A 20,905-nucleotide genomic window follows, 5' to 3' on the forward strand; every position below is an offset into this window, starting at 1 on the left:
AAGCAGGGACAACATCAGCCATGGAAGTTTGATGGGTGATGGAAGGAGAAGCAATATTTATTCAAGGGACTTGTGGCTGAGTTATAAAGTTTAAATAGGGCTAGAGAGATAGTAGCACTGTGGCACTGTCCTCCTGTTGTTCATCGATTTGCTCAAGCGGGCACAAGTAATGGCTCCATTGTGAGACTTGTTACTGTTTTTGGCATATAGAATATGCCACTGGGAACTTGCCAGGCTCTGCTGCACAGGCAGCATAATCTCGGTAGCTTGCCGGGCTCTCCGAGAGGAATCGAATCCAGGTTGGCTGCGTGCAAGGCAAATGCTGGTAATGCGCTTGCTTAGTAGGCAGTTGACCTGAGTTCAATCCCCTGCATCTCTTCAGAGAGGAGGAGGAGGAGGAGGAGGAGGAGGAGGAGGAAGGTCAGCAAACACATGGATTCAGTATCTTTTCTACTTTTTTATTATTTTGCAACAAACAGGTGATCTTTTAAAAATCCAGATAAGTTTATTTTTTTCCCCTTGGGAATGATAAGGACTTGAACAGTTTGATGCAACTTCCACTTGGCAAGTGAGTAGTTTCAAAATTTGCATTTTTGTTCACAGAGTAAAAATATATTTAAAATATCACTAGAGTCATTTATTCTTCTGGGCCAACATTTTGCATATTAGCTCAGGTTGCATGATGAACTGGTGAGCATATGACTATGAACATTTGTACAATATTTTACTAAATGAAAAGGCAAGATACTCATTTGCATTCTTTTGTATTTCTTTGGTATATTTTCAAATTTCTATATCAGAGGCATATAAAATATTGATTCAAATTCAAGTTATTGAATTCTTTCTATTCAATGAAACACGAGGCTTGGGGGGGGACATCCACACCCGGTGCTGCTCAGGGGGTCCTCCCAGCCCTGAGCTCAGAGGTCAATGCTGGCAGGGCTGCAGAGCACCATGAGATGTTGGGGGGCCAAGGCAGGAGCTCTACCCTGTATTTCTATCCCATGACCCAACCTAAAGCATTTGGTTTGCTTTTTTTTTTTTCAGGAGAAGATACCTTAATCCATTTTTTTTTTTTTTTGGCTTGTTGGGTCTCATCCTGTGATGCTCAGGAGTTATTCCTGGCTCTGCACTCAGGAATACTCCTCATGGTGGTGCTCAGAGGACCATATATGATGTTGGGGACCAAACCTGGGTTGGAGGTGTGCAAGGCAAATGCCCTACTTGCTGTACTATCACTCCAGCCCCAGGGTTTGTTAGTCTTAGGTGTCCATTTTCTTCTAGCCAGAAACAGGTCCTGTAATGAATTCTCAGCAATCAGGGAAAGTGGGCAGAACAATTGGTATAAATAGTGGGAAGGACGCTGACCCATATTAATGACTTGCCCCCCCACCCCTTGATATAAAACTTACTACTCAAGATCCCACAGGCCTAGAAGTTGTAGCCAAGTTAACATTGTGGATCCCATTTTTCAAATCACCCATTAAAGTATCTAAAAAACAGGAAGTACAGAGCACTGCGAGGGCCCCACTGCTGGAAGTGAAATACAAACAAAAAGATCGAGAGGCCTGAGCAGGCACAACTGGTTTTGATCTCTGGCACCCCATAGGGACCCCCAAGCCCACCAGGAGTGATCCCTGAGCACTGCCGGGTGAGGCCCCTGCCCCCCCCCCAAAAAAAACCCGGAAACATGCACTGGGGTTGCCAGTCCCTCAACTCTGGAAAGGGCTAAATCCAACCCTGAGGCAGGCAGGTGAATTTCACGTCTGCTTCCTGTCACTTTCTTAAGTACTTGAAAACCCAGGCACTTGGTGGCCTTGGGGACACGGCACTCATATGGGCGAAGGCCCCAGGCTAACAGATTCCACCCCCGACCCCCCCACAGGTATCTCTGAGTCCCCCGGAGGGCCCTGAACCCTCCCGGGTGGGGACCCCCAAATGAAAACAGACCCGGGGCTGGAGTCCAGCCAGTGAATCCTGTGCCTTCTTGGCTCCTTTAACAATGAGGTCCCTCCATAAAGCTGGAGAGTCCTTGACGGGGCAGGCTCCCCTGCGGACCCCTGCCGCCCCAGCCCTAGCTGGCAGCTGTGAGGGGCTTCTCCAGGCACGCCTGCTTCTGTGCCCCCGCCCCCAAATCTGGCTCCCTGAACCCGGTGTCCACCTGGTGGAATGAGGCCACCAAGCTGGGAGGAACCGAGGGCAGGGTCTGCGGGAGAAGCTGGGGTCTGGGCGGGACGGGCTCGGGCACCAATGGGTGCGTTTAGCTCCTGGGTTTATTGAGGAACGTTGAGCAGCGAGGCCGGGGCAGCTGATGTGAGTTGGGGCAGGTCGGGCCCTCAGGAGTGAGCGCTCGGCAGCTGAACTCTGGCCCTGGGAACACTCGGTGCCCCCGCTTTGCAGACACGGTCGCCCGCCCAGTACCTGGACACCCCCGGAGTGAAGGACCAGGCAGGGGGCAAGCTGAGGCGACAGAGAAGGGCCACTGTCCCACTGGGGGAGGTTGGAGGGGGTGGAGTGGGTCGGGACTTCAGCCAGAGCCTCCGTACTGCTCTGAGGGGTCACTGCTGGTGCTGACCTGCCGGTCCACCTTTTTCTGCTCCTGGATCTTGGTGCCCAGGTCCACCCGCTTCTCAAAGAAGGTCACCAGTGCCGGCTCGGTGAGGATGGACGCCAGGATCTGCTCAAATGAGATGCACCAGTCCCCGTCCACAGTGCCCTGGGCCCGCCCTGCCCCGTCCACAGTGCCCTCGGCACGCCCTGCTCTCTCCACGGCGCCCTTGGCCCGCCCTGCTCCGTCCACGATGCCCTCGGCCTGCCCTGCTCCGTCCACAGCACCCTCGGCCCTCTCTGCCCCATCCACGGCGCCCTGGGCGATCGTTGTCTCCTCCACAGCGTCCTCGGCCCTCACCACCCTGTCCATGGTCCCCTCAGCGCCGGTCACTGTTGCCACCCCCTCAGGGTCCGGCTCCCCGGTTACAAGCACGGGATCCTCTGCCAGATCGTCACAGGGCAGTGAGCCGGAGCTCACCACCGAGAAAGACGACACAGACAGATCGTCCTTGGTGTCCTCGTCCCAGAGAGGCGATGGTGGGAGGGGTGGGGACAAGCCCCCTCGGCCCTCGCCTTCGCCCCCCTCCCCTACTCCCTGGCTCTCAGGCGGGGCCTTGTGAGCGTGGCTGTCCCCACCAGCTTTGGCAGGCGGGTCCCTGGTGGCCTCCACGGTGGTGGGCTCGTGATGGGCCTCCTTCTCCTCTGCCTCTGGGCTGTCTTCCAGGCTCTTCCGGCCTGAGGAACCCGACCCCGCGGAGAACCTCTTCCCCACTTCGCCGATGCGCAGCAGCAGGCTGGCCACCGTGGCGATGGCGTGGTAGAGCTCCTGCTCGCGGGGGTCCTCGCTGAACATGTTGTACAGGGTCTTGCACAGCTCAATGAACTGCTCCTGTGGGGGTACAAGGCCCTGCTCGGTCCCCGAGTCTCCGCACCCCGCTAACCCCGATCACCACGCTCCCGGAGGGTCTGACGCTGCGGGCCCGTGACTCTGGGATCAAATTCTGGGCCTCGCACCCCACAGGGGGCAAACACCCAAGCACCTCTCAGTAGCTCTGGACCCTGTGGGTGCGGGGGTTTGCAACTCTTCCTCAGCATCAGGCTCAGCTGGCGGCAGGGGGTCCTCCTGAGAGTAAGCTGCAGCTACAGCTCACCACTTCTGGGGTGTTTTCTTTCTTTCTCTTTTGTTTAGAGTTGGGGTTCGAGGGTGCTGATGATTGGGTCGTTGCTCTTCTGTTTACTGCCAACCACAAGGCCCTGAAACCCTGCCTGAGTGGGCAAGTGGGGCTTGTTCTGTACCTTCCAGAAGGGCCCTGGCTGTAGTCTCAGAGCCCTGGCTGCAGGCTCAGAACCTTCCAGAAGGGCCCTGGCTGAGGGTTTGGAATCCTCTTGAAGGGCCTCACTGTGAGCTCAGAACTTTCTAGAAGGGGCCAGGTTCTGGACTCACCTGGTTCATCTTGGGAAGATCCTTGATGGTCTCCTTCTGGGCCTCCTTCTCCTTCGCCCACATTCGCAGGTAATGGCGGTAGTCAGGAGGGCTGGTCCCCTTGTCCTCTATGGGGAGGAAAGAGAGTGAGCAGGAGAGGGGGCAGAGCAGTGGGGGGGTCCCCTATGTCTCCCCTCAGCTGATGATACCCCACACCACAGCAGAGGAAAGCAGGGGGCTTTAGGGGGCCTGGGGAGGCTGGGAGGTCAGGGGTGCTGGAGCCCCACTCCGGGAGAGTGGGCGCAGACACTTAGGGTGCTCAAAACTGAGTACGGTGGTTGTGGCAAAATTTTTTTGGGGGGAACGGGGTTGTTGGGTCACACCCTGCAATACTCAGGGTGCTCCTGGGTCTGTGCTCAGGGATCACTCCTAGTAGAACTCAGGGGACCCTATGGGGTGCTGGGGACTGAACCTGGGTCTGCTGTGAACAAGGCTAGCACCTTCGTCTCTGTCCTAGCTCTTGTAGCTCTCGGGCCCTGAAGTAAGTTTATGATTTATTTGCTTTTTGGGTCACACCCAGCGATGCTCAGGGGTTACTCCTGGCTTTGCACTCAGGAATTACTCCTGGTGGAGCTCGGGGGACCATATGGGATGCTGGGAATCGAACCCGGGTTGGCTGCATGCAAGACCCTACCCACTGCACTATCGCTCCAGCCTGATTCATTTATGTATTCTGCTGGATTGATAACACAGCAGGTAGGGCGTTTGCCTTGCATGAGGCCGACCCGGGTTCGATTCCTCCGTTCCTCTCAAGAGAGTCTGGCAAGCTCCCAAGAGTATCCCACCCACATGGCAGAGCCTGGCAAGCTCCCCGTGGCGTATTCGATATGCCAAACACAGTAACAAGTCTCACAATGGAGACCTTACTCGTGCCCACTCAAGCAAACTGATGAACAGGAGGACAGTGCTACAGACAAGACAGTGCCTGTCTGTGCTACATTTACTGAGTTTGGGGTCACTACCAGCAGAGCTCAGGGCTGACTCTGACTGTGCTCAGGGCTCACTCATGGTGAGGCTTGGGAGACATTCGTGGTCCCTGGGATCCCGACAAATGCCTAACCCTTAACCTTCAGCTCGCCACCCCCTTTGTGACCTATAAGGCCTATTTTCCATTTCTCTGGGTTTTTGGAGGTGGGGGGCATTGTGTGTGTGTGTGCATGAAAGGCCTAAAAGTGGGTGGCAAGTTGGAAAAGTCAAAGGAGCCTGGGTCTCCTGCCCTGCACCCTCATTTCCCAGGTACTTTCTGGCCAGAACCCCGCTTCTGTCCTGGTTTCCTGTGACCTCGCCCTAAGCTGCAGGCGGGAGGGGCCCTGGAGGCGATGCTCACTTGTACCCCCCTTGGAATTTCCTGGGGGATACCCCAGCTTTCCTGAGGGTGCCCCTGGAGTAAGCAATGCAGGGTCAGGCTGAGGGAGGGTTCCCACACCACTTCCCATCGTCCCTTACCAGTCCCTGGGGAGTCCTGGCGGGGTCTGCCCCCTTGTCTCTCCCCCGCGTCCTCTCTCGGGATCCCCTTGTGCTGGCTCTCCTGTAAGGCTCCTGTGGGAAAGACGCATAGAAGGTGTCACAGTGTCAGACCACGGCTGTCCCTGCAGGGCTTTTGTTCATTTCTGGGTAGTGTCCAGACCGGATTTCTAGCTCCCAGGGGTGGCCCTGGGAATGGGCAGTGTAGTGTCCAACAGGGGGCAGCCTGGGGCTCTCTCAGGCCAGACTCTGGTGCAGAGTCAGGAGGTGGAGAGGCGAAAAAGGTCAGGGAAGGGAGGAGGGGTACAGGGAGAGGCACCCCCAGCTTCCCCACCCCACAGGCACCAGGCTCACCTTCGGGGGCGCAGTCTTGGGTGAAGTAATGGGTGGCTTCCAGGGCCGACTCGGCGTCGTCAGCACTCAGAGCTGGGCGAGGGAGAAGCAGGGTCTGGCTTGGGGTGCTGTCCACTTCCAGCTCCCGCCCAGGGGGGGTCCCGTGACTGCAGGGGCCTGGACCGGGCTGGGCCAGTGACGCTGGACGGGTCCTAAGGCTGGCACCCAGACTGCCCAGTGTCCATGCAGGACTTTCTGGAACCGGTGTCCCCACCCTGCTGCCCAGGGAGCCCAGCTCTCAGAACCACTGCGGGCAGGATTCACTGGTGAGGGAGGTGGGGACTAAGGGTGTGTGTGAATAGGGTCCTGCACCTGCCCTCTAGGCTGGCCCCTGGGGGGAAAAAAACTCTGATGACTAGAGAGAGAGAGAGAGAGAGAGAGAGAGATAGACAGACAGACAAAAAGAGGCAGAGAGAGGGAGAGAGGGAGAGGCAGAGAGGGAAGAAGGAGTGAGGCAGAGAGGAGCCAGAACCTGCCTGGCCTTGCCCATGGCCAACCCCAGTTGAGTTCCAGGCACCCCATAGGGTCCCCTGAGTACCGCCAGGAGGAATTCCTGAGCACAGAGCCAGGAGGAACCCCATGTGTGGCCAAAGAAAGCAACAACAGGGGCTGGAGAGATAGCGCAGCGGGTAGGGCGTTTGCCTTGCAAGTGGCCGACCCGGGTTTTATTCCCAGCATCCCATATGGTCCCCTGAGCACCGCCAGGAGTAACTCCTGAGTGCAAAGCCAGGAGTAACCCCTGTGCATCGCCAGGTGTGACCCAAAAAGCAAAAAAAAAAAAAAAAAAAAAAAAAAAAAAAAAAGCAACAACAAAAAAGCCCCCCCCCCCATGTCAGACTGTTGAGCAACGGAAGGGGGAAAGGATATGCACAGAAATCCCGAGTTTACCAGCCAGTGTGCACCCTGGGAACCGCTCCAGCTCCAGCCCCTCATGGGACCCAGACGCTGGGGCGGGGTCTCACCTGGGGGCAAATGCAGTTTGTACAGAGCCTTGAGCTTGTCAGTCAGGTCCCCGTGGTACATCCCGCCTGTGGAGGAGCAGGAGTGGCAACCCAGGCCAGGGCATCTTGGTCCCCCTCCAGCCCTCCTTGGTGCCCAGCCCTGCCCAGGGGGTAGGCAGGGTCTGTGGATGTGGGCGGGGCCCTGAGGTGACTGGGCGGGGCCATGCGCGGGGCGGGGCAGGGGGGCGGTGGTGCGGGCAGGATACTGCCGCGACTGGGCAGGGCCACTGGCGGTGGGCGGGATCATAGATGACTGGGTGGGGCCATGTGGGGTGTGGGCGGGACCCTGAGGTGACTGGGCGGGGCCATGCAGGGATGTGGGCGGGGTCCTGAGGTGACTGGGCGGGGCCACGCACTCATGCCAGTCACAAACTCCTTAAAGTTGATGAGGGCATCCCTGTTGGCGTCCAGCAGGCGGAACATGCGCGAGGCCAGCACAGCCGTGTGGGGGCCGCAGGCCCAGGGCGCCAGTGAGGCGAAGAGCTCGTGGAACTGGGCGCCGTCGATGCGGTACTGCTCCAGGTAGGGCAGGCTGGGGTCGCGGCGCCCCGCGGGGTGCTGGCTGCCCCCCCAGTACTGGCTCGCCAGATGCTTGGCCTGTGAGGGGGGAATGTAGGTGCCAATCAGGGCCGGAAGCAGGGTCACGAGGCAGGTGGGCCGCAGGGCAGACAGCGGCTTCCCTTCTTGGGGTATCTTCCCCCTGCTCCCCTCGTGTCTGGTAAGAACACTGAAGCTCCCTTGGGTGCCCCTGCATTGTGTGACCCTCAGCTCCCGGGCCGTACCATCAGCACCCAAAAGAGCGCATCTATCCTGAGTCTGCCCCACAGCACCAATGATGAAGGAGTGGGGAGGGCTGCTTTCGGGGGCACTGCGGGCACCCCTTCTCGCTAGCACCCGAGCCTCCAGAGAAGCCGCCCCACCCCCCACCTCCCAGGCCAAGCGGCACATGGTGCGCCTGGATGCAACCTGTCCTGAAGGTGTCTGTTCTAGATGGCTCAGTTCCTGGGCCTCTCACAGGTCCAGTTGGCCGCTGGCCTGTCTGCCTTGCAGGGTGTGCATGCTGGGCTAACTGTCCTCGACCCCCTGCAGCTGCCCCCGGGCAGGGGGCCTAGAACCGGGGCTGCCTCTGCTGTGGCGCCCACCTTGAACACCACATAGAGCTCCTCCAGCTCCTCTATGGAGAAGCCGATATCTCCAGGAATCGCTCGGACCTGGGAAAGAAGAGAAGAGATGTCTGTCTGTCTGTCTGTCTGGGCCAGTCACTGCACCTGGAGTCCACCCTCCCCTGCCCAGTCCTTGAGAGAGTCCCCGCCCACCCAAGCTCACCCCCTGCCTGGTTTCCACCACAAAGCAGCCCCATCCTTCAGGCAAGGATGTGGCCTGAGTCAGGTGGGCACTGAGGGTCGTCCTGGAGAAAACCTGGGGTAGGGAGCTCATTGGAAGGGGTTCTGGAAATGCGGTTGGGGTGGAAGGCAGGGTGGCTTGCCCGCAGAAGGCAAACCAAACAAAAAATGCTGTGGACTCATTCTAGAAAATTCCAGGACTTTCTCGCTCCAGGGGGGAGAAAGAAAGGCCCCCAGGGGCAAGCTGGGTCTTTGGGTGCTGGAGGGAGGCAGGTCCCCAGGTTGCCAGCTTGCCTTCGCTGGACAGCAGGTCCCAGTGCCCCGCCCCTACCACACTCCTCTTGGCTGTGTCTTCCAGGGACTGGATCACTTTCAGCCGCTGCTTAATCCGCATCTGCTCGATGCTTTCCGTCCGCAGACTGCTGAATTTCTACGGGACAGGAGCAGCTCTGTGAGACATGGCTTCGCCGGCCCCAGTTCCCACCCCCAGCCCCCAGGCACGGGGTGGGGTGCCTGACCTCATAGGACACTTTCAGTAAGGTGAAGATGTCCACCTGCTCGGGCGGGCTGTCCCCACTCGTCAGCAGGGCGTGAAGATGCGGGACAGGCGGGGAGATGCTCTGGCGGTTCACCACGTTGTCCAGGTACCTGAGGGGTGAAGATGCGGCCCCCGCCCGTGCGAGGTGTTCAGGAATGTCGAGCCCCCAAGGGGGATCTCAGCACAGGGATGGGTGCAAGGTAAGTCTGGGCACCTCTGTGGGCTCCGGGCGAGGGTGGGGCCGTGAAATGGGTGCCCAGGGAGGGGCAAGGGACCTCAGCCCTCGGGATCCCCTAAGCACTGGGCATGCCCCCGGCATCTGCCCACTGCAGCCCCCACCTCCTGCCAGGAGACCCCGAGCATTAACCCACAAGGAGGCCCCCACTAAACTCGATTCTCAGCCCCCCTTGGAGCTTGCCTGGCTACTGCTTTGATCAAGGTGGCAGCTTCAGAAGGGGGAGCAGCATTGCCGGGGTGGGCACCCAGGGGTCACTGCACTGCCTGGCTAACAGTGTGGGCTGGACTTGGAGGCTGCGGGGCATGGAGCTGGAGGGCAGGTGAGGGAGCAGGGGTGGGGAGGGAGGGCTGAGGGGCTGTGAGAGGGAGGGGGCCGAGAATGCTGGCTGAGGGGAGGGGCCCGGTGTGCCGGTCACCTGCCCAGGATGGTCATGGCCTCGCCCTCGTCGTGGCAGGCCAGCAGCGCCTCGGTGTTGGCGTCCAGCACGGCCAGGGCCAGCTGCAGGATGACCTTGATGCCCTCGTAGAAGAAGCAGTCGACGACCACCACGGCGCTCTCGAAGGGCATGACGCTGAGGAAGAGCGTGAGGAACCAGGACAGCGAGATGCTCGAGAGGACGCCCAGCTCCCGCAGGCGGGCCCACAGCGGCGGCAGCAGCACGCGCGTCAGCTCCTCGAAGATGCCCTGGTCCACCAGCGCCCCTGGGGGGCAGGGGGCGTGAGGGGGGCGGTGACGCGCATCAGCGCCTCCAAGTTGCCCTGGTCCACCAGCACTGGTGGGATGCTGTGCACGCGTGGTGTGTCTGTGAGTGGCGTGTATGCGTGAGTCGTGTGTGTATATGCGAGTGGTGTGTGTTTAGAAGGTGTGAGTGCTGTTTATACATGTGAATGCTACGTACATGAACGTGTGGTATGAGTGCTGTTACATGTGTGTGCAGCCTGAGTGGTGTGGGATGAGTGGGGTGTGTGTGTGTGTGGTGTGAGTACTGTTATGTGTGTGTGTGTGTGTACAGCTTTAGTGGTGTGTGTGTGTGTGTGGGTGTGTGGTGTGAGTGCTATTATGTGTGTGTGCGTCTTGAGTGGTGGCTTGAGTGGTGTGGGGTGAGTGGTGTTTGTATGTGTGTGTGTGTGGTGTGAGTGCTGTTATGTGTATGTGTGTGTGTGTACAGCTTGAGTGGTGTGTGTGTGGGTGGGTGGGTGGGTGTGTGGTGTGAGTGCTATTATGTGTGTGTGCGTCTTGAGTGGTGGCTTGAGTGGTGTGGGGTGAGTGTTGTTTGTATGTGTGTGTGTGTGCTGTGAGTGCTGCTATATGTGTGTGCAGCCTGAGTGGTGTGGGGTGAGTGGTGTGTGTGTGTGTGTGTGTGTGTGTGTGGTGTGAATGGTGTTACGTGTGTGTGTGTGTGTGTGTGTGTGTGTGGTGCGAGTGGCTCTGTCCACGCAGGATGGTGGGGCTGGGCCTGGCTCTCCCTTTCCTAGCTCTCTGTGGGTTACTTTGCTTTCCCCTATTTTCCCGGGGGAGGAGGTATGCTGGCTGTGCTTGGGGATCACTCCTGCAAGGGTGTGGGGGCCCATGTGGATTGCGGGGATTGCTCTGGGCCAGCTGAGTGCAAGGCAGGCACCCTGATCGCTGTACGATCTCTCTGGCCCTCTTTTCCTTTTTCTTCTATTTTGTTCCTTCCTTTCCTCCCTCCCCTTTCTCGTTCCTGCCACATCCAGCTGTGCTCAAGGCTGACGCCTGGCTCTGTGCTTGGTATCACTGCAGGGGGGGGTTGATGGAAGCTGACCACCCATGTGTGAGCCAGTCCCTCCCTGGCTTACTATCTCTCCTTTGGGGATTTCATGTCATTTTGGTTTGGGGGCCACGTGCGGGCAGCGGTGCTCAGGATTTACGCCTGGCTCCAAGCTTAGTGACCACTCCTGGTGGTGCTCTGGGGATGAGAATGCCAGGGATCAACCAGGGTAGGCCACGTGAAAGGCAAGTGCCTTAGCCCCTGGGCTGTGGCTCCAGACCCTCTTCTGTAGGTTTCTAAAAACTCTTCAATTTTTTTTTTCCCCCGGTGAGGCTCAGGGGTTACTCCTGGCTCTGAACCCAGGAATCACTCCTGATGGTGCTCGGGGGATGCCTGATGGGATGCTGCGATCAAACCCGGGTTGGCTACGGACAAGGCAAGCCTGTCTTGCTGTACTGCTCTGACACAGCCACTTAGAACTTCTTCGCTGCCAGGGCATGTGGCACCCCACCCTCCCCAACCCGATTCCCTGGCGGGACCATGAGGGGGTCCCCGTGCCCCACCACTCACCCACCACCCTGGTGTTGTAGTAGTCGGGCAGCATGCGCTCGCAGAGGGCCACCAGCAGCCAGAAGGCCTCCTCCTCGCTGCCGTAAAGCAGGAGCACGGAAGTCACGATGTTCATGGCCTGCGGGGGTGGGCACAGGGTCAGCCACGGACTGTAGGGGTGCTGGGCACGCTTGGGCTGGCCACTCTGCCAGACCCCGCCCTCGAGAGACCATTCTCTGCCACCAGAACTTGCCTCTCTAGACCCTGTCCAGACCCTGTCCCACAAACCATCCCCTCCCGGCCCTGCCCGCACCCCTCCAGATGGCGCCCCCAAAAGGATGGCACCTACCTGGTTGTGAGAGCAAATCCCATCAGGAGACCCCCCATCCCACCAGACTCTGGGCGATTATTCTTTTGGGTGGAGGGGTGAGGGGCCTCCCAGGTGGAAGTGACTTGGGGGTCCCTCCCTGTGACTCTTGAAATGTCCTATCTCTGGCCTTATTTTCTGGCTCGTTCTGGTTTTGGGGTCACACCTGGCAGTGCTCAGGATTTACTCCTGGATCTGTGCTCAGGGGTCACTCCTGGCGGGCTTGGGTGAAGCCTGGTAATCGCCCTACCCACTGTACTGTCTTTCCAATACCCTCCCCGCCTTCTTTGTTGTGTGGTGCCGGGATTGAATCCAGGACTTCGCAATGTAAGTGCGTTACTACTGAGCAACATTTTTGAGTCTCTATTATTATTATTATTATTGTTTCTATTTTTAGGCCACACCGTAAGGGGATCAGGAATCATGCCCAGTGTGACCTGAGAGGGTGGCAGGGATTGAACCCAGGTCAGCTGCATGCGAGGGAAGAGCTTGAGCCCCTGCTCTGTCCGTGTCCCCGTTATCAAAATGGACACAGTCCCTGTGGCTATAGGGCTTTTGGTCATACCTGACTGTGCTCAGGGCGTCCTCCTGGCTCTATGCCAAGGGGATCACCCCTGGCAGGATTGGGCAGGGAAGGAACCCAGGTCAGCAGTAAGGTGAGCAACCTGCCTGCTGCCCTATGGCTTGGGGCCCTATCCACATTTATGTATTGAACACACTCTTTTCCGTGTCTGATTCCCACACAAACACACCCCTCCACACCATTCCCCCTAGAAATGGCCCCAGAAAAGCTTTATACACATAATGGGTCACTGGGAAGGTCTCTGAGCACTGCGCCTGGGATCTCCGTACTTTCTTCTCTCACAAAAAAACAGACTGCCCAAAACACCCCACTGACTCGAGACGTGTGCTCTTAGATCACACAGTGGGGTGTGTGTGAGTGGGGGGGGGGGAGCACAGTGGGGACCCACCTGGCAGTAGCCGATGTTGGGGTTGCGGAAGGCGTAAGCCGTGAGCACTCGGCGGAGCGCAGCGATACCCAGCTCGTTCTGGAAGGCGGGGTGCTCAGGCATGGACCGGTGCAGGTCCCGCTCTATCTCCTCTGTGGCCAGGCTGTACTTGCCCATGGACTGTGCCACCAGCTGAGCATAGTAGCCGGGGTGCGTTACCATCTCGTTCCAGGCCCCTAGTTGGGACAACAGAAGGGGTTCGGGCACGCTGGCTCACCCCTCCGCCCCACCCCGCTCCTCCCGAGGGGGCTCGGAAGATGCCCGTGCATTAGTGAGAAGCACGGCCAGCGCGACGGGCGGGGCGGATGCTCTCATGGCACATAGCCGGAGGGACTGAATCCCCAGGACCCACAGGGTCCCCTGGGCCCACCAGAAGCGATCCCTGGGCACCCCTGGGTGTAGCGACCCGCCACTCCGCCTCCAATCAAAGAAAAAAGGAGACACTGTCTTTCTGTTTGGTGCTGGGGCCACACCCAGCAGTTCTCACAGGCTGCTCTGGCCTGCACTTGGGTCACTCCCCTCGGGCTCAGGGCCCCTCCGGGAATCCGGGGGTCGAACCTGTGCTGACCAAGCTCTAGGGAAGCACCCTCCCCACTGTCCTGCCGATCCAGCCCCAAGGGGACACTTGGGTGGGCTGGTTATGTTCCCTGCTGATTGCTACCACGAGTGCTGGTGGTGGGACAGGGGTCCCGGCCCCAGCCCCCAAGTTCCCACTGGCCCTGGGGCCACTCTTGGGTAGGCTGTGCAGCAGCAGCCAAAGAGGCCAGACCCAGCTCCTGCGGGGACGCACCTGAGAAGAGCAGCCAGAGCTCCCCGCGCAGGCTCTCGGGGATGCCCTTCAGCACCAGCTCTCGGGTCCTGGCCGTGCGGTACATGCACATGCCACGGCCGTACTCGAAGAAATGGATGTTCCATGACTCCTCCTTCATCTTCTCCTTGGCCTGGGGAGAGGCATGGGGGGCTGCGGGGGCCTCTTGGGGACCGCACTGATGGCCACAGGCACCCCTTTCTGCTCTAAGCCTCCCAAACACAAGCTCGGTCCGCTCCAGCCCTGCCCAGAGAGTGCCAGAGTGGAGGGTGAATGTAGCTCTAGGGGCAGGGCTGTCCAATGGCTGGGGCACCCGCCTTGGGCACAGCAGACCCGGCACCTGTAGGCTTCCCGAAGCCTGCCAAGAGTGATTCCTGAGCACAGAGCCAGGAGGAAGCCCTGCATACAGCTGGGTGTGACCCAGAAAAAAAAGGAAAAAAATTGTAGATTTGGCCAGAAAGAACAGGGGGAAGCTGCTTTTCTTGCATGAGCCAACCCAGGTTTGATCACCAGCACCACATACGGTGGTCCTGAGCCCTCGCCAGAAGTGATCCAGGAGTCATCCCTGAGCACTGCAGGGTGTGGCTCAAAAAAACAAAACAAAATTGGGGGCCCAGGGAGCGTCCAGGGTGAAGGTGCTTGCCTTCTATGTGGCCCACCCTGGTTCCCCAGGCCCCACACAAGATGCCACCCTGCCCCACACACTGACAGCGCTAGCAGTAGCGCTAAGAGCCAGTGGTGCAACCCCCCCATCCCGAGGAAAGGCACATTTGTGGGAACACTCAACTTTTTTTTTCCTGAGAAGCGGGTAGCAGGCCAAGCAAGTGTGGGACTATCTGATCCCAAGTCTCAGATATCCAAGAAAAATCCCCCTGTGGTGCTCAACACGCCCGAGCCTGGGGCGGGGTTCCTCCCCATCTGCCCCACCCCCTCAGCATGGCATAAGCACATGGCCCACGACACTCACCCCCTTGGCGCCCAGGTCCTCCATCTGCGTGGCCCCCTGGAAGAGCTTGAGTAGACCCTGCGAGGCCGTGGGCGCCTCTAGCACGTTGGCCCCCTGGGCTCCCCCCAGGGGTGAGGATGGGTGGGCTGGCAGTTCGGTGAACTCTTGGGGGGACTGGAAGAGAAAGTCCCTATGGAGTGAGCAAGCCCCCTCCCTGTCCTGCACCCCTGCAACAAGGAACCCACCGTGACAACTACCTACAGGATACAAAATTCAAGCGCTTTGCTTTTTTTTTTTTTTCTTTTTGGGTCACACCCGGCAATGCACAGGGGTTACTCCTGGCTCTGCGCTCAGGAATTACCCCTGGCGGTGCTCAGGGGACCATATGGGATGCTGGGAACCGAACCCGGGTCGGCCGCGTGCAAGGCAAACGCCCTACCTGCTGTGCTATTGCTCCAGCCCTTTGCTTTTTTTTCCTTTTTCTTTTTGGGTCACATCCCGCGATGCTCAGGGGTTATTCCTGGCTCTGCACTCAGAAATCACTCCTGGCAGTGCTTGGGGGACCATATGGGATGCCGGATATCGAACCTGGGTCAGCCGCGTGCAAGGCAAACACCCTCCCCGCTGTGCTATCACTCTGGCCCTACTCTTTCATTGTTGTGCCTGAGAGAGAACCCATGGCGGGAGGATTGGGTTCTGCATGTGTCTGACCTAGATTTGACCCCTAGCATCCCACAGGGTCCCCTGAACACTACCAGGAGTGATATCTGAGCACAGAATCAGGAGTGAGTCCTGAGCACCACTGAAGGTGGCCCAAAAACAAAGAAAAAAAAAAGAAAGAAAGAAGGAAGGAAGGAAGGAGGAAGGAAGGAAAAGAGAAGAAAACTAAAACTATATACAAGATTATGAATTAGCACCTATGAGCCTGTCTTTGTTTATACCACCTCATTTCACAGTTCAAATACTCTATCTGAAAAGGAGCCGGAGGAAGCCAAGTGGGGAGGGACTTGCCTTGCATGTGGCCGACCTGGGTTCGATCTTTGGCCTCCCATGAGGTCCCCTGGGCACCACCAGGAGTTAATTCTTGAGTTAGCACCTGGAGTGACCCCTGAGCATCAGGGGTAGGGCCAAAAACACCTAACTGAAAACGCTCCGGGACTGGAGAGGGAGCCCAAAGGACTGAGCCAGGCTTTGCGCACAGGAGGCTGGGTGGGATCCCCAACTCTGCATGGCCCCCAAACACTGCGGGCATCCCCCGCCCCTAAGGGTGTACGTAAGTGGGGAAATATTTACCCAAATACTAGATACGCAGGGATTCCTATGGGATGGGGGAGGGGGGTCAGGGCTGGAGCACTGGCCGTGTGTGAATGAGCTGAAGCTTTGGGCTTCATCCCTGGCACTGAGCCCCGCATCCCCCAAATGCTATTATCTGGACTGGAGAAATGATGATACTGCAAATACTAGCCTTGGCTTTCATATATTTTAGGGGCTCTTCAGTTACACCTTGGCAGTGCCAGGGGCCCTTCCTGGCTCTGTGCTCAGGAGCAACCCCTGGTGGTGGTAGGAGAATACCAGGCAATGCCAGGGAGCTAAGGGATTACTGGGCTTCAAGGCCGATGCCTCAAGTTCTGTCCTACTCTCTGGCCCTGGAGGCAAGTTTTTTTTTTTTGCTTTTTGGGTCACACCTGGCAATGCACAGGGGTTACTACACTCAGGAATTACTCCTTGCGGTGCTCAGGGGACCATATGGGATGCTGAGAATCAAACTTGGGTCGGTCACGTGCAAGGCAAACGCCCTACCTGTTGTGCTATTGCTCCAGCCCCATCGGTAAGTCTTTAGGGGAATCCTGAGGCTGAAGAGAGTCCTGGGGCTGGAGCGATGGCACAGCAGGTAGAGTGTTTGCTTTGCATGAGGCCGACCCAGATTCAATTTTCGATTTTCGGCATCCCATATAGTCCCCTGAGCACCACCAGGAGTGATTCCTGAGTACAGAACCAAGAGTAACCCCTCAGCACTGTTGGGTGTGACCCAAAAAGCCAAAAAGAAAAGAGAGAGAAGAGAGAGAGAGAGAGAGAGAGAGAGAGAGAGAGAGAGAGAGAGAGAGAGAGAGAGAACCTTGGCATGGTTTGCCATGCCGAGTGAGCCCAAATAAAGAATATGGGGATCGGGAACCCCCAGCCAACAGGCCCCTGCTGGGAAGACCCGAGCAGTAAGGGGGATGGTCCCTCTTAGGGGTGCTAAGGGATAGGGAGCAGGGCTCAGCTCCAGCCGGTGGTAATGGGGGGCACTCTAAGACAGGACTGAAGTGGCCATGCAGGATAAGTGATGCCTGGGGTCAGCTCGACGGGGGCGTCTGAGCTGTGGCACCTCTGGCCAGGTACCTACTGGCTTGGGCGGGCAGCGTCTGCCAAGGATCCACGCCGAGATTCACCCCAGACTGGGGGCTGCCAACACCTCAGCCTGCCTCTGGCTCCCCACCAGCCCCATCTTGCTCTGTGGACCCTCACCTCCGGATCCTCCGGGCCCACTCCCTGGGCCTTGCTGCTGGCTTCTGGCACCTTGACCGGGGTTTTCTGCAGAAAATCTGAAATCCTCTGCACCAGGAAGTCACGGTCCCGCAGGTTGGCGAAGAGGAAGGTCATCTTGCCGCGGGTGCTGATGGACAGCGGTCTGGGCAGGACACTGGAGCAGTCGGCTTTCTCCACGATGGTCACCTGGGAAGGAGGGAGGGGTCTGTGTGCTGGGGAGTCATCGCTCCCGTAGCCCCCGTGGACCCAGAGTCTGAGGCTGCCCTCGTGGTCTCAGGCCCCTGGTCAGGACAAGGCCATGCACAGGAGTAGCACTTTGCCTTCTGCTTTCTCTGGTTTTGTTCTGGGGCCACACCCAGTGGCTGACTCCTGGCAGGGCTCAGGAGACCCTCTAAGCAGTGCCAGGGATTAAACCCAGCTCAGCAACATTCGAGGCCAGCACCTTCCCTGTGTTCTTTCTCTCACCTTAGAGACCTAGCTTTTCTCCCACCCGGCCCTTGGCTCCCACGAAGGAGTGGGGGTGGGAGGGGAGTGCCTGCAACCTCCCTCCCCCCCACCCCCGGCATTGTTTCTCTGCTCTCCAGGTTCTCAGTAACCAGGACCCAGCAGACCAACTGGGAGAGCAAGTGAGTGCGGTGGGCCTAGGGAGATAGCTCAGTGGGTACTGAGCTGCGTGCATCCAAACCCGGGTCTATCCTGGCATCCCAGAGCATCCCCGGGGCCCACTGGGGATGGTTGTAAGCAGAGCTAGGAGTAAGCCCTGAGCACCACTGGGTGTAGTTCAAAAAGCATCAGCCAAAACAAATAATGATCCTCATGACAGGTAAGTCCTGACATCTGGTGGCCTGGTGGGGGCCAGCCTGCTGGCCGCGTGGTGCAGGTGCAGCAGCCTGCAGGGCCAGGAGCGGGTGCAGGGTGTGGGGGTGCGAGGTGTGTACGCTTACCTCCCGCAGCGGGATGATGAGGTGGCAGGCATCCTCCTCCTTGCTGGCGAAGCAGATGTAGTTCCCGGAGATGAACAGCACTCCTGGCACGTGCAGCTTGCTGAAGGGCGCCCACAGGGTGCAGCTTGTGTGGCCATCCAGCCGCTCGTCCAGGGGAAGCCTGAACGTGGCGCGGTAGCACTCATTCTTGGCACGGGCATCCAGGTCTCTGTGGGGGCCGGGCAGGGCTCAGGTGGGGCTCAGGGCAGGGGTGGGGTGCAGCCGCTGTGGGGAACTACTGATCCCCACCTGCCCCAGGACCACCTAGCCAAGGGTCCAGCTTGCTTCCTTCAGGAAGGTCCTAGAAACCTGATCCCCAAGGGCCAGCAGGGAGATCTCTAAGCACATACATATGGATAGAGGCACGCATGGTTGCATGAGGGCAGGCAGGCACATAACACACATGCACATATATATACATATAGCAATACACATGCATGCACACGTGCATGCAGAGGATAGAGGGGGGATAGGACCCCCAGTCCCCTGTCCCTGACTTTGGGACAACTCATCCACCTCCCTGTTTTCTGAAAGGGCAAGGTGTGGAAGGGGGTGTGGATCACGGTACTCCCAAACAAGACATTGTTTGCCAAAGCCCCCGCCCCAATAAGCATGCTCTAAACAGCCAGTGTGCCCATGTGCAGGAATTCAGAAGCCCAACTCCCACTTTCTCCAGAGGCTGACCCTCCTTTTCTCCTAAAAGCCCACCAACCCTCCTGAGCCCAAATCATCACCTTGCCCTCCCAGCTGTCCCAGTAGAAGGACCCAGACTTACACTTCACCCCCATCCCCCGGGGCTGGAATAAAGTGCTTCTTAAGCACTTTCATCCCTGGTTAAGAGTCTCTAAGCAAGCAGGCGATGCACATACAGACATGGGACAGCGGCATGCATGCATGTACACAGACATGCATGCATGTATGCAGAGCTGCACACAGGCAAACATGTACGAAGGCATATACAGTAACTCACATGCAGGCATACCCACAGGCATAAAGGGACGTTCGTGTGCATTTACACAAGCACATATAGATGGATAGAGGCACACATGGCTGCACGAGGGCAGGCAGGCACGTAACACTCATGCATATATATATAGCAATGCACACGCATGCACACATGCACGCAGTTATGTACATAGTATGTAAGACCATGCACGCACATTGCACACAGGACTCATGCACACATGCACACATCACACAGTTCACGGGCACACAGTAGGCAAGCCGACCTACACGCAGGTACACATATATACATGCAGGCACGCACACATGGGCGTACGCATGCACGCAGTATGGTGGCATAGAGGCATGCACAGCCCCCCCAGCCACTCACCTCTTCAGGGCGGACACGTGTCGGTGTGGGCGCGCAGGCCGGGGCAGGGCTTTCTGCTCTGGGAGGCCAGAGCTGTCTAGCAGCTGGCGCACGGCCAGGTTGGCCAGCTGCTCCATGAGCTTGAACGTCTCGCCCACGTTGAGGAACATGGAGAAGAAGAGGTCCTGGTCACGGGTGGTCACGCGGATGCTCTCGGGGAATAGCAGGGTGGCACTCTTATCCAGCCGTGTCACGTCCACCCACTGCACCACCAGGCTCACTGGCGCCCAAGCACATAAAGGTCAGGCAGGGGGCGGGCTCCGGGGGGCACCCTGCTCCTGGGGCTCGACCCTACCTGCTGGGGCTGGCCCTGGGGGACAGGCTATTGGGGTCACACTACACTCCAGGTCCATGACCTGCCTTCCTCCCAAGTGAGTGCCCACTGCTGGGAACCAAGGGGCTTGCAGAGTGCAGGGAATGCGACAGCGGAAGGCAGGGCAAGGGGTGCTGGGTGTGTGCATGGCAGGGTGTGTGTGTGGTTGGTGTGTACACAGTCTGCACGGTGTGAATGTGGTTAGTGTGTATATGGTGTGTATATGGTCAGTGTGTGCATGATGGATGTGTGCATGATGGATGTGTGCATGGTGTGTATGTCGTTGCTGTATACACAGTACGTGCAAGGTAGGCGTGTGCATAGTGTGTAGTGCAAATGGTTAGTGTGTACATGGTTAGTAAGTATGTGGTGGATGTGTGCATGATGTATATATGGTTAACGTGTACAAGATGGATGTTTGCATGGTGTGTACAACTACACGGCGAGTGCACAGCTAGTGCGCATAGTGTATGTGGTGTACATATACCTGGTGAGTGAGCAGATGGTTAGTGCACATGGCGGGTTCATCTGAGTAGCGTACATGGTTACTGTCCACAGTTACTGTCCAGTCCATGGTCACTATCCATGGTCACTGTCCGTGATTACTGGCCATGGCAGATGTGCTCACAGCACCAATCAGCCTTACTAGATTGGCAAGGGAGATTCCAGGGACAGTGAGCCTGGGGGCCTTTGGGGTCCCAGGGTCGCAGAAGGCTTTAGCAGCCAGGGGAGCTACAGGTTTCCTTCCCACCACCCCATCATCCCTGGAGCCCCTGGTTCGGGTGACATGTGCAGGGTCTCCGGGGAAAGTCCCCCAAGGGACTCCAGGGTTTGGGGGGTCTCAGGCTGGCAATGCCTACCAGGATGGGTGCTCACCTTCCTTGCCCAGCAGGAAGGAGTAGAAGCAGAGGTGGTTGACTGACAGGTAGAGCCAGCCCTGGCGGGGCACGTGGCCCTTCCAGAAGCTGCAGGAGTAGTAGTTGACCAGCCGCTCTCCCTCTGGCATGCCGAACTGTTTGCGCATCTTCAGCTCTGCCTCCTTGAACTTCCCAGGGTCCTCGTCCCCCTGGGCGGGGAGTCCCTTGCTCTCCTCAGCGATGATGCCCTACAGACGATAGAAGGATGGGTGGGGGCCTGGAAGCTGGTGTGTGTGTGTGTATACATGGGCAGGTACCTTCTCTCCAGGTTTGGACTCAAGAACCTACTTCCCCCACAGGAAGAGCTGGCTGGTGGCAGGGTCTGGACCCCCCCAACTTGCTGTACTCGCCTAGGGAAACCCCACTGTCAGG

General features: G+C 58.2%; 1 protein-coding gene across 1 annotated transcript in view; it reads right to left on the reverse strand.

Annotated features, from left to right (window-relative positions):
• Positions 1–1,858: 1,858 nt before the first annotated feature.
• Positions 1,859–20,905, reverse strand: part of TBC1D9B (TBC1 domain family member 9B) — a 29,389-nt gene continuing 10,342 nt past the window's right edge. Inside the window, exons 4-21 of the mRNA XM_056115669.1 lie at positions 20,493–20,721; positions 19,265–19,523; positions 17,893–18,100; positions 16,928–17,134; positions 14,441–14,593; positions 13,456–13,606; positions 12,627–12,841; positions 11,310–11,427; positions 9,426–9,711; positions 8,753–8,882; positions 8,566–8,664; positions 8,034–8,102; positions 7,248–7,488; positions 6,853–6,918; positions 5,852–5,923; positions 5,480–5,572; positions 3,995–4,101; positions 1,859–3,439 (exon numbers count right to left, since the gene is read on the reverse strand). Of these exons, the coding sequence (XP_055971644.1) occupies positions 2,528–3,439; positions 3,995–4,101; positions 5,480–5,572; positions 5,852–5,923; positions 6,853–6,918; positions 7,248–7,488; positions 8,034–8,102; positions 8,566–8,664; positions 8,753–8,882; positions 9,426–9,711; positions 11,310–11,427; positions 12,627–12,841; positions 13,456–13,606; positions 14,441–14,593; positions 16,928–17,134; positions 17,893–18,100; positions 19,265–19,523; positions 20,493–20,721 (3,615 nt within the window). The 3' untranslated portion in view covers positions 1,859–2,527. The remainder of the gene's footprint in view (positions 3,440–3,994; positions 4,102–5,479; positions 5,573–5,851; positions 5,924–6,852; positions 6,919–7,247; positions 7,489–8,033; positions 8,103–8,565; positions 8,665–8,752; positions 8,883–9,425; positions 9,712–11,309; positions 11,428–12,626; positions 12,842–13,455; positions 13,607–14,440; positions 14,594–16,927; positions 17,135–17,892; positions 18,101–19,264; positions 19,524–20,492; positions 20,722–20,905) is intronic.

Source organism: Sorex fumeus, unplaced genomic scaffold (assembly GCF_029834395.1).
Source record: "Sorex fumeus unplaced genomic scaffold, SorFum_2.1 ptg000029l, whole genome shotgun sequence".
In the NCBI taxonomy this organism is placed as follows: domain Eukaryota; kingdom Metazoa; phylum Chordata; class Mammalia; order Eulipotyphla; family Soricidae; genus Sorex; species Sorex fumeus.